Source organism: Henckelia pumila, chromosome 2 (genome assembly GCF_033568475.1).
Source record: "Henckelia pumila isolate YLH828 chromosome 2, ASM3356847v2, whole genome shotgun sequence".
Taxonomy (NCBI): Eukaryota; Viridiplantae; Streptophyta; class Magnoliopsida; order Lamiales; family Gesneriaceae; genus Henckelia; species Henckelia pumila.
This window is the reverse complement of record NC_133121.1, coordinates 63,685,399-63,697,225: the sequence shown is the minus strand read 5'-3', so window position 1 is coordinate 63,697,225 and position 11,827 is coordinate 63,685,399. Positions and strand designations below refer to the sequence as shown.

At 37.2% G+C, this 11,827-nt stretch overlaps 1 protein-coding gene across 3 annotated transcripts; it reads left to right on the top strand.

The window, feature by feature from the left end:
- The first annotated feature begins 7,079 nt into the window (after positions 1-7,079).
- Positions 7,080-10,174, top strand: LOC140882990 (O-fucosyltransferase 13). Of its 3 annotated transcripts, XM_073289270.1 has the most exons (6): positions 7,080-7,265; positions 7,412-7,494; positions 8,488-8,558; positions 8,672-8,760; positions 8,879-9,100; positions 9,233-10,174. In XM_073289270.1, the coding sequence occupies exons 1-6, from the start codon at positions 7,141-7,143 to the stop codon at positions 9,969-9,971; spliced, it is 1,329 nt and encodes a 442-aa protein (XP_073145371.1). In that variant the 5' UTR covers positions 7,080-7,140; the 3' UTR covers positions 9,972-10,174. The 3 variants fall into 3 exon arrangements, with proteins under 3 accessions (XP_073145371.1, XP_073145372.1, XP_073145373.1); XM_073289271.1 differs by lacking the exon at positions 7,080-7,265 and having other exon boundaries at positions 8,459-8,558; XM_073289272.1 differs by lacking the exons at positions 7,080-7,265; positions 7,412-7,494 and adding an exon at positions 8,223-8,357 and having other exon boundaries at positions 8,459-8,558.
- Positions 10,175-11,827: the final 1,653 nt, after the last annotated feature.

Below are 11,827 nucleotides of genomic sequence, written 5' to 3'. Positions count from 1 at the left end.
CTCAACCGTGACTGCGCCCGCGCGGTAGAAAATAACAGCCCGCGCGTGCCTTGCTTTTTCCAGAAATGTGACTTTCTTCTTATGCTCTCCTCACGGCCTCCATTGTGCATCGCCTTCTCACCGAGTATCAGCATTTCGTGATGAATCCCTGCCATATAAATAAATAAACCAGAGGAGTGACAACAAAAACAAAAAAACAATAAACGAAACAAGAATGGAAAATAACAAACACAACATAAACATAACGAATGCAAAACAAACGAAAAACAAAGCAAAATAACACACAAAAACGACTCCTATCAAGGGGCATAGAAGTTGATACAAAAATTTTTCTTTTAAAAGATTTCTTTGTATGTTTGCCAAGTTGACATGCATCACAAACAGAATCTTATTTTAAATTGAGTTTTGGCATACCAAATACTAGATCAAGTTTAAAAAGTTTTTCAATGGTACTAGGACCAACATGACCTAATCGTCTATGCCAAAGAATGTTGTCATCAACATTCAAGGATACACGGCTTTTAATATTTGTCAAAGATAAATTATTTAAAGAAACCTTGTATACATTTTCACTTTTATATCCTTGGAAATTTATGGATTTGTCAGTCGTGAGTGATATAGTGCAGTGTTGGGGAGTGAATTTGACTTCATAACCTCTATCACACAATTGACTTATGCTTAGTAGATTATGTTTAAGACCTTTCACTAGGAGTACATCATCAATCAAGCAAGATTTAGATATATCTATTGAGATGACTCCTTCAATTACTCCTCTGTTGTTGTCTCCAAAGGTGACAGTTCCCTTGTCCTTTGGTTTGACCGATTGGAGTAGCTCCTTGTTCCCTGTCATATGTTTAGAACATCCACTGTCTAGATACCATATGCTAGGGAGAACATTTTTCCTATATCCCTACAAAAATTGATTTTGGTATCCTTTAGTTCTTTTGAGTCCACAGTGTTAGAAAAGAGAGATACAAAATAGATTTCTAAGAGTTCAGTCTCTCATAGCGACATCATCGCCACTTTCCAAGAGTGCTCCCAATAGTAGGTAGGGCTATGGCCACTTTAAAAACCTATTTCCTTTGACAGGGCAACGTTCATCAGGAAAACCAGTCGCAAGTCAAGGTAGTTTAAACCAGTCTATGATGAACTCCCTTAGATCATGATCTCATAATGCCGACTGATGAGTTGTTAAGTACTCTTAGACCTCCGTTTCATATAGCTCTTTTGATCATATTGATATTTCAAAGATCTACATTTATGTCTAGCATGACCTATTTTACAGCAGTAAGAGCATGTAGAGGGCGATCTTATTTTAGTTTTAGCAATAAGACTAGCAAAGTCTATAGATTTCTTACCATACCCTATTCCACCCTTATCAAAGCTACATTTCTGCATGCTTAGTAAATTGTCCAATTTATTACTACTAACATTAAATTTATCAAATGATTTTTCTAAGTGAGTTATGTCATTCTTTAATCTTAGGTTTTCATACTCCTTAGTTTCTAATTCATTTTTGAGATTTCTATTTTCCTTTCTAAGTGATTTCTCCATATCAAACATATGTTTATATGCATGTAATAATTCATCATAGGAAGGTACCTTGTCATCGTCGTCAGAGACGATGTCATCACTCCTTTCCATGAGGCAGATGTTAGCTACTTCCTCGTCATCGTCGTTGTCGCTCCAAGTGGCTATGAGTGCTTTCTTCTTGCCCTAATTGTAATTTTTTTTCTTGAGAGGGAATTCATTTGCATAATGCCCTTGTTGTTGACAGTTGTAGCATGTTACTTCCTTGTCCGTCTTCTTCTTGAAGTTGTTTCCTCGCATAAATCTTTTGAATTTTCTTGTGAAGAGTGTCATATCATCATCATCTTCTTCTTCGACTTGGGTGGACAAGGCAATCCCCTTTGCCTTGATCTTCTCATCCTCTTTCTTAGATTCTTTTCTTGTGGATACTTCCAACTCATGGGTTTTTAGGGTTCCATGAAGTTGATCAAGATCATAGGATGCGGTGTCACCTTTGTTGGACTCAATGATGGCTGTTCTCTTGGCATCTCACTCCTTGGGTAAGGCGCGTAGATCTCTCCTCCACACTTGCTTGGTTGGATATTGTTCTCCATGTTGGGCTAGCTCATTGATGATTTGAGAGAGCCTTCGGAACATTGTGTCTATATCTTCATTGGATTCCATCTCAAATGTCTCGTATTTGAGTTGTAGAAGATCTATCTTTGTCTCTTTGACTTGGTTGGTTTCCTCATGGCATATCTCCAATTTGTCCCAAATCTCTTTTGCAGAGGAGCAGATCGAGATCCGGTTGTACTCGTTCATATCTAGGGAACAATGCAAAATATTCAGAGCTTTAGCATTTTGAGATATTAATTTCATATCCTCCTTTGAAAATTCGTTCATTCTCTTAGGAATTTTGACTCCCTCAACCTCTCTCATAGGTATGTAAGGACCTTTCACAGTTACTTTCCAAAGGTCATAATCTACGTATTGGATATATAGGGACATTTGATTTTTCCAATATCCGTAGTTTATGCCGTTGAAAAGAGGAGGACGATTGGTTGATTGCCCTTGAGTATAATCGCTTGCTATATTTGCCATCGAGCCTTTTTTGAAAATATTTTGTAAATAGGTGGCTTTGATACCACTTGTTAGAACCTAATGAGGGGGGGGGGGGGGGGATTTAGGTTCTATTGACAACTTTAGCAATTTAAAGCGATTATGCAAGTACGCAAGCAGAATACTTAAAGCAATCAAATATAAGTGCAGTAAATAAAAGCGTTAAGTAAATAAAGCAGTAAAAGGGATAAGAGATGTTTATGGATGTTCGATGATAAATCGTCTACGTCTCCCCTTCTTGGTTAAGATCGATTAACCAAGGATCCACTAGCACTTCAACATCTTGGCCTTGAAGGCTCCAAGGATAGCCGTACAACTCAACACGATCACTGCACCGATACAACTCGAACACTTGGCCTTAAGGGCTCCAAGAATAGCCTCAACAACAATTACAAACTCGGGCTTCACACTCGAGAGTACAACGAAAGCTCAACAACTGAAAAACAATTTCTACAATCAACTCTCTAATTGAAAGAAATATGTATGAAACTCTTGAATGAACACTTGAGAAGTAGAGGAGAGGATTTCTTGAGTTGTGTTTGAAATGGCCTTGGAATGCATCTATTTATAGCTGAAAATTCGGGCAGGTTTATTGCCTCCGTTTTGGCCTTCGTTGCATCCGTTTGGCGCACATTTAATTCTTTCGGCGTTGGTGACGATCGTTGCGTCCGTTTCTAGGTTTGTTGCGTCCGTTTGGCGCAATGCAGCTTTGGTCGGGCGAATTTCTTCCTTAAAAATTGGATCATGTTTTTGGCAAGAACGTTGCTTCTGTTTCGGTTCATTGCAGGCTGCGCGACAAACTTCAAAAATTCATATCTCATGATCTAGCCGTTGGATTGAGCTGAGATTTGAACCATAGCTTTTGAGCATCCTAAACTTTAATATGACAGGTGGAGATTGGAATTGAATGGCTCGAAAATGCTCAGTAATTTTTGCAAGTTTCTGCTCCATGGTTTGTTCAATTACATCGATATAGTATACCGCACATGAATTTTATTTAAAAATCTAATCTGCAAGGTCTCACTTTAAACGATTAAAAATAATAACCTAGTTTTGTAATTATCAAAACAAGATAAGTTATCGTATTAAAAACATTAATCTCGTTTAAGAGATTTGTATGCGTTTAAGGCGTAACATTGTCCATTCCCTACAACCATTTGACGCATAAGAGACGTCAATTCAATCAATTGTTGCTCAAGAGAAGAGACATTTACCTCGCTATTCTTCCTTGGTGCATGATCAATTCTGTTGGTTCCAAATTGGTGAAAATTGGCTGCCATATTCTAAATCAAGTTCCTTGCTTGTACTGGAGTTTTATCCACAAAAACTCCTCCACTGGCCGCATCTAATATACTCCTGTCATGCGGTAACAAATCTTCATAGGTATATTGAATTAACAAGTTCTCACTTATCTGATGTTGCGGGCAGCTAGCACAAAGCTTTTTTAACCGGTCCCAGTATTCATGAAGTTATTCCCATGTGTATTGGTTGATCCCATAGATTTTCTTCCTGATATTTGCTGCTCTGGAAGCTGGGAAGTACTTCTCCAAAAAATTTTCTTTCATCTCAGTCCAAGTCGTGATGGATCCAGAGGGTAAATAATATAGTCAATCCTTTGCAGCGCTCTTCAAAGAGAAAGGAAAGGCCCTCAGTTGGATCTGCTCCTCTGTCACTCCGTGGGGTTTCATACTTGTGCAAACCACATGGAATTCCATCAAGTGCTTGTTAGGGTCCTCACCTACAAGACCATGAAAAAAAGGTAATAAGTGAATTAATCCAGATTTAAGTTCATAAGTAGCATTATTTTCTAGAGTAGGAAAAGTAATGCATAAAGGTTGTTGGTTTGGATCAGGATGGCCAATTGTCTAAGGCTCAGATTTGCGTTTCAGCCATTTCGTGCTCAGGAACTTCAGTACGAATCTCTTTCTCTTCCTGTTTCGCACGAACTTCTCTCCTTCACCTGTGCAGAGTTCTTTCAATCTCTGGGTCGTAGGGGAATCCTTCTTCAGAAGAGTCACCTGAAAGCATGAACGACAGAGAAAAACTAGAAACAAAGAAAAGAGAAGAGAGTGAGATTAAACAAAAATAAAAAGAACACAATAAATTAAACACCGTTTCCCGAAAACGGCGCCAAAATTTGGTAGCACTAAGTCGTGTCATGCCCAAATTACCCAACTCAATCAGATAAACAAAATATACAGTAGTGTGAGTAGGGATCGTTCCCACGAGGAAAGGGAAATTTAATGTGTTCTAAAATAAAATAAAGAGGGTTTTGAGTTTGAGATTAATTACTAAAAATTTAAAAACAATATTTAATGGATTTCTATCAACTATCATGCAATATTAAATTATAACGACGAAAACAATGAGAAAAAAGCCTTGGTATCGATCGACTATACCCTTGAAATTATTCATTCAATCATCTATTAACTACAAATAATTAATTCTATCGAATATTCATCATTGAAAATTAAATTCCTGTTTCACCTTAATCTTAGTTAACTAGACACAAGCGTTCTACGTTAACCCTTACCAATGAATTAACCCAATACAAGCGATTAGATTTAAATCCACGATGGCATGCAAACTAGTGAAACTAACGAATCTAGACAACACATACACAAACGGGTGTATTTAGCCTAGTCAATTGTTGTCCCTGCAATTTAATAGATTCACAAGCAGAAAATATCAATCGTAGTTGCTTCGCAAATTAGTTGTTTCAAACAATTACGGATTTGAATTCTTATTTAGCAGTATATTGTATAGCGAAATCCGAGGGTGATCAATCCAAAAATCTTACATAAAAGCATGAAATAAAACAAAACAACTTTTGATACTCAATAAAGATCAAACACTGAAAATCAAAATCTCATGAATAAAAAAAATCAAGGGCTTGTCTTCCTCAACCAAGTTCTAAGGTTTAGCCACAACGATTCATGAAAAACGAACGAAAAATCAAAAGAAAAAAGAAATTGTAAGAAAAGATAGAACACAAAACCTAGCCGCCCAAGAAAACTTCAAGGTCTGATAATAATCTCCGAAAAACGGAATAAAACACCTAATAAAAGGCTAGAGTCCAAATTAAAAGAGTTTTCAAAATTTAAAATTCCTCTTCCCGAACAGACCCTCTCACTTGATCGGTAAAGATTGACCGATCGAGCGAGCCAAACTTCCAATCCTACTGTTCTTTAAACTTCATGCGGCCGCTCAATCGGTAGAAGTTAACCGATCGAGCGGCCAAACTTTTCTTCCGAATCTGCTTTTTTTTTTTCTTCACATGACCGCTCGATCGGTAAAGATTTGCAGATCGAGCGGTCAAAGTAATTTTCTCCAAAATCTTTGCAGCGTTTCTCTTGCTCCAAGGTTTCCGTCCATATGTCCTCCAAAACGCACAACCTACACAGCAAAACCGGGAAACAAATCATGTAGACACAAAATATGAAATACGAACAAAATACTAAATTAAAATACACAAATGCATGCAAAACAATAACAGAATGATGTTAAAATATGCAACACAAACACAACTATCAATGACAGATTCTCCTGCGTGATACATGGGGTTTCCTTGAGAATCTTGGGTCAAATCATCATGCCAAAGGCCACCTGGAGGGCTTACCCCAGCTTGGAAAGCCATTGTTGCTATGAGTATCTCCGCCACCATTATCGAGTGTCCTTTTATGGTGAGCCATTTGATAGATTCGGTTGGAGTTCTTCTGGATTTGTAGAGTGCCGAAAGGAGGATTTTTCTGATGTCCGAATACGCGCTATCTTTTGAGGTTCAAGCTCACCATAATATTCACAACACTTCTACTACCACTGTCGATTAAAATCAAGAAGTGACGAATGATCGAAACTTGGACTCGCTATCAGTCCATTCAGGACAATAACCAAGGGCGCACGCCACAACGACATCCGATCCAACGAGTAAATATTGGCGATAGACGGCAACCGGAGACGGCTATAAAATCACGTGACACTAAGGATTTCTCAAATCGGACATCGTGAATCACCAATAGAGACCTCTCGTCGAGCGGAATCCGAATATGGTTCCGACGACGAAAAATGACTGAAGACAAAGCTTAAATGGGAGATGAAAAATGACGCGAAATTGGGGCTTAGGTTTCAACGGGAGAGAGGAACAAATTAATGAATTTTTTTGTGCAAGAAGCAGCGTGAAGTTGTGGTCTAACAAATTGGGTGAGGAACAGTCTGGTTAGGTCGGATCGATCGATCGATTGATCCGTTGATGAACGTGGGTCCGAGTCTGTCTCACGTATGTGACCCGTGAGACGGTGAGGAGTTTTTGTCATAATTTATTTTTTTTAAAAAAAAATATATGATTAGCCGTATGACCATTACTAAAGTTTTTGTGTATTTAATATAATAATAATAATAATAATAATAATAATAATAAGATTTTCCCCCTCCAATTATAAGCGTGAAGGCAGTACCAGAAACTCAGAGTGAGTGAGGGAGATCTGTCTGGATTGATTCTGCAAGTTCAGTTCAATGTTTGCTACAACGGTGGAGAAAACCCTTCTGATCTTAACCCTAATATTTTTTTCCTTATTTCTCGCCCTGTTTCTATTTTCCCCTGTTTCCCAATTTCCTCAAGCATCTCTGAATTCTCCAATGTAAGCCGCCGTGCCAATTTCTATTTTTCCGTTTTGTAAAATTGTTGGATTTTGGAATCACCTGGATTCAGACTTAGTTTCATATTTTAGGGATTTATCTTTTTTGGGTTTTTTTTAATCAAGTTATTTGGTGCCCGAATTAACAGATCAGAAAATCCAGAGATATGGAGTGTACGGAGAATAATGGGATGGCGGCCTTGCGAGTGGTGGTTACAAGGAAAGCCAGCTGGTTAGGTTTCTCCTTATTAAATTCTTAATTTGCGTTTTTCTAATAGCTTGTGTTTTGTTTTGTTTTTTTTTTTGTTCGTGAAATTCGGGGTCGATTTTGAATTTTATTGTTTCCGTCATAATTCAGGTTTAGGTGTTTATTCGCTCTGATTTATTAAATGCATCTCTTTTAACTTAGTATCAGCAAATTTGGCATAATAGTCGAAACCACTCATTTCTTTGTTTCTGTTCCGACAAAATTAGGAGATGAAAGTCAAGTATATATGAAAGGAATACATATATAGTATCAAAACTTTCTTGATAAGTTCAAATATCACATTCAGAAATGAAGTTCTTGATTTTCGGGCTAGAGATGATGTATGTGAAAATTAAGTTATCTACGATCTAGTTTTCGTCCTATTTCCCAATTCCATTAGATACTCAAAAGTGGAAAATCTAGAAGTCCTCCGAAAGACTAAATATTAAGAGGTCTATGGTGCTTGCGGATCTCATAGTTTAATGGATTCCAGAACTGCTTTCTGGTTGTCTACAACTCCACTCATTTTCGATTTACTGATATAATGTAGAATATGGTTTGGGGCACTTTAAAATATGCAGATGGATTTGTCTTTTTTCTATGTAATGTTCAACTACCACATTCAAAAATTGAAGTTTGACATTTTCATCTGGAGATGATAAATTTGAAGTAATAAAGTTCCCTTGGAACTGAAATCTCGAATCTTTTTGAAGGTTGAACATATTAGTGGTTTTTAGAGCCTGATAATTTTGAAGGCATGCAAAATAAGATCTACAGTTTGGTCCGGCCGTCAGGGCATCTGCTGGCAATTGATTATGGAGTCAAAATAAAAAAGTTGGTTTAATAAGGTGGGGATAAATCTAGGTGTGACCTTGCTTCAATATACAGATCATAGATTTTTGCTGTGGTCTATATTTTCTGAGTCAACTTCAACTGACTTCAAATGCAGACATTTGCAATGGTTTTTTAATGATGCAGCTCTGCTGGCTAAGGCCAATGGGTATCTTCGAGTTGATTGCTATGGAGGGCTCAATCAGATGAGGCGGGATGTAAGTACTTCGTTATGTTCTCTTATGTTTGTAATTCACTATCATTCTGTCGTTTTAGTTTCTGTTGATATATTATTATAGATTTGTACGTACATTTACTGTGGTGATTTCAGTTTTGTGATGGTGTTGGTATTGCTCGCCTGCTAAATGCAACTCTTGTTCTACCCAAATTTGAAGTGGCTGCATATTGGAATGAATCTAGGTCAGAATCATGAGTGTGTCAGCCAGGATAGATTCCAATAATTTAAAATAATGGAAGCCATTTATTGTGTATCCTTTTAAAAATCATTCCTGTCTTAACTCATAGCTTGACAATGCAGTGGATTTGGAGATGTCTTTGATGTGGAATACTTCATCGAACAAATGACTGGCTTTGTCCAGGTTGTGACAGAGTTGCCGTCAGAGCTAGCATCGAAAGAACCCATTCAAGTGGATTGTAGTAAGCGCAAAGGTTTATTTGATTATGTAGAAACTGTTCTTCCTTCACTGCTGGAGCATCATTATATTTCAATAACTCCAGCAATGAGTCAAAGAAGAGACAGGTACCATGCATTTTTAAGCTCTCAAATTTAAATATCTTTCCTCTTTCCCGTTGAGGCTATTGCCACTCTATGCATTCAAAACTTGTGTAGATCAGGTGTAATTTAAGGTTCCAAACTGCCCTGGCATTGCAGATATCCACAGTATGCAAAAGCTGCCCTTTGTCAGGCTTGTTACAAGGCTCTGCGTCTTACCAGTGCATTGGAGAAGAAAGGATCTCAGCTTTTGCAAGCTATTCCAAAGCCATTCCTTTCTCTTCACCTCAGGTTTGAACCTGACATGGTAGCTTATAGTCAGTGTGTATACTCTGGTCTTTCTCCCTCTTCTGTCCAAAGTATAGAGGCTGCGCGAGGTGATAGAAAACCATATACTGGAGAGCAAGCTCGTTATTGGAGAAACCGTGGAAAGTGTCCCCTTACACCAAATGAAACTAGGATCATCCTTCAAGCTCTTGCTATTCCTACCAATACAAATATATATCTGGCAGCTGGGGATGGTCTAATGGAACTCGAAAGCCTGACTTCTGTATACACAAATGTTTTTACCAAATCCACCCTTTTGAGTGATGAGGACTTCAAAAACATGCATGGAAACACGAAAGCTGCACTAGATTATTATGTATCAATCAATAGCGATTCATATGTGGCTACATATTTTGGGAACATGGATAAAATGGTTGCTGCTATGCGGGCTCTCAAGGGGTTTCATAAAACCCTTTTCTTAAGCAGGAGGGCATTTGCAGAGCTATGTTCGAATGGCCTCCATGGGAATTTTTTGATGGATGCTCTGTACAAGGTTCACAAAAATGATTTTGTGATGGGCATAGGATCTGCTTTACCCGATTGCTTCTGTGAATTCAAGCTTCGAGTTTAGCTTTTGTTTCTCAGGCATTTTTCAAGCTGTTCAAATGTAAGAATGAGTTTTGAGTTCTCTTAGCTAGAAAATCTAAGTATTCATTCATTTCTGTAAGTTTCAACCGTTGGAACACACTCTACGCACATCAACACATGCTAAATAGATCTGAACGTGAATCATGTATGCAAAACAACGCTCTGTCAATAGATTACCGAGCAAATTAAAACTTCTATTCCCATTCATCTTTTGGTTTAAGAGAACTGTTGTCTTCACACTGCGACCCATACTTGAGACCGATAGGTCTGCCATTACACGTAACCCCATATGTACCCACCAACCCCAATCGACAGCTTATCACTATTTTTAACAGAATTTGCATATTTCATCTAATAAGAACTGAATCAAGGGGCACCAGAAATCTATGGATCTTCCGATCAATCAAAAGCAACACATGCGCTTCTCCAGAAAATGAAATCACTGAAATTAATATTATTCAGAATTCTAAGTTTCCAACTAATATGGTTTACCTAGATTGTATAACATTATTACTTTTTTGAGCTAGTTTGTGTCCCCAAGCGAACATAATCGCAACACAACTAAAAATCTAGTGTTGCTTGAAAACTATAATGATTTGAAAGTAATGTAAAACACTCATTGACCGTTGAGACAATGGAGATCTAGGTTGCTCGATTGCTCCTTGACCGACGATTTCGGTTGGGAAATTCTAGCAAGTGTAATAGGTCAAGTTATAATATAATTGGACAGAGTCCAAGTCGATCCCACAGTGACTATTGTTTAAATACAAAGATATAAATTATTCAATTTAATCAAGGCTAAATAAAATGAGAGATTTTTATGAATTAACTACTAATTAAAATTAAATAAATTATTTTAAAGCAAATATTTTAATTAAATTAAAAGAACATAATAAGTTTAAGACGGATTCAAATTTCAAGAAAATGACCAAGAACACACAACGGTACCAGACATCAATTATTGTCACGTTTTGAATTTAATCAAGCAAAAACAATTCATATTCACGATGAAATTCCCTAGAATAATTATTAATCTATTTCTAGAATTAACAATCCTGTTTTCATTTAACAGTCCAATTATTTCTAATTGAATTTAAATAAACAAAAATGCATTTGCAACTACGGAATTTCAGGTTTCGCCTAAAATCGCACACTGAAACCGAATACTATTTCTAGTCGGTTTAACCATGTATTGATTAATATTTTTGAAGCTAATTTCAATCTCTTCTTTTTCAAGTCCAGATCGAACAATAAACATGCAATTAATTGGTTAGATTAAAAGCAAGAATTATGCACAAATATTAATCAATAAATATAAAATAAATCAAAACATCAATCAATCAATTTCATGAACAAAAATCAATAGTCTGGCCCTATCGTGGCCCCGGTCAATGGACGAATACTCCATAATATTAAAATCAAATATTAATTCGGATAATTTTATGCTGAAAATTATTATTTTCCTTGTTACTATTTCTTCCCTACAGATTTGCAATGCAGTGGCAGTGAATGAAACAATGGTCATTCCTCATTTTGATGTGCACATCCACTGTTCATGTAGTGACCCGTATCTAGAATTAATGATTAATGAATAATTAATCATGTGATCATGTTTAAAATTAGTAAAAAATGATTAAGGAGTTTCCAAAAGGCTCTAAGGAGTTCAAAAATGGATCCGGAACACTAAAAAATGGTCGGGAAGGTTCCGAGGGTTCGGATGGTTCGGAGGCTCCGAACCGGGTTAGGAGGCTCCGAACTAGATCGGAGGATTCGAACCTAAGATCGGAGGATCCGAACGGGTTCGGGGGATCCGAACTCGGATCGGAGGCTCCGAAGATA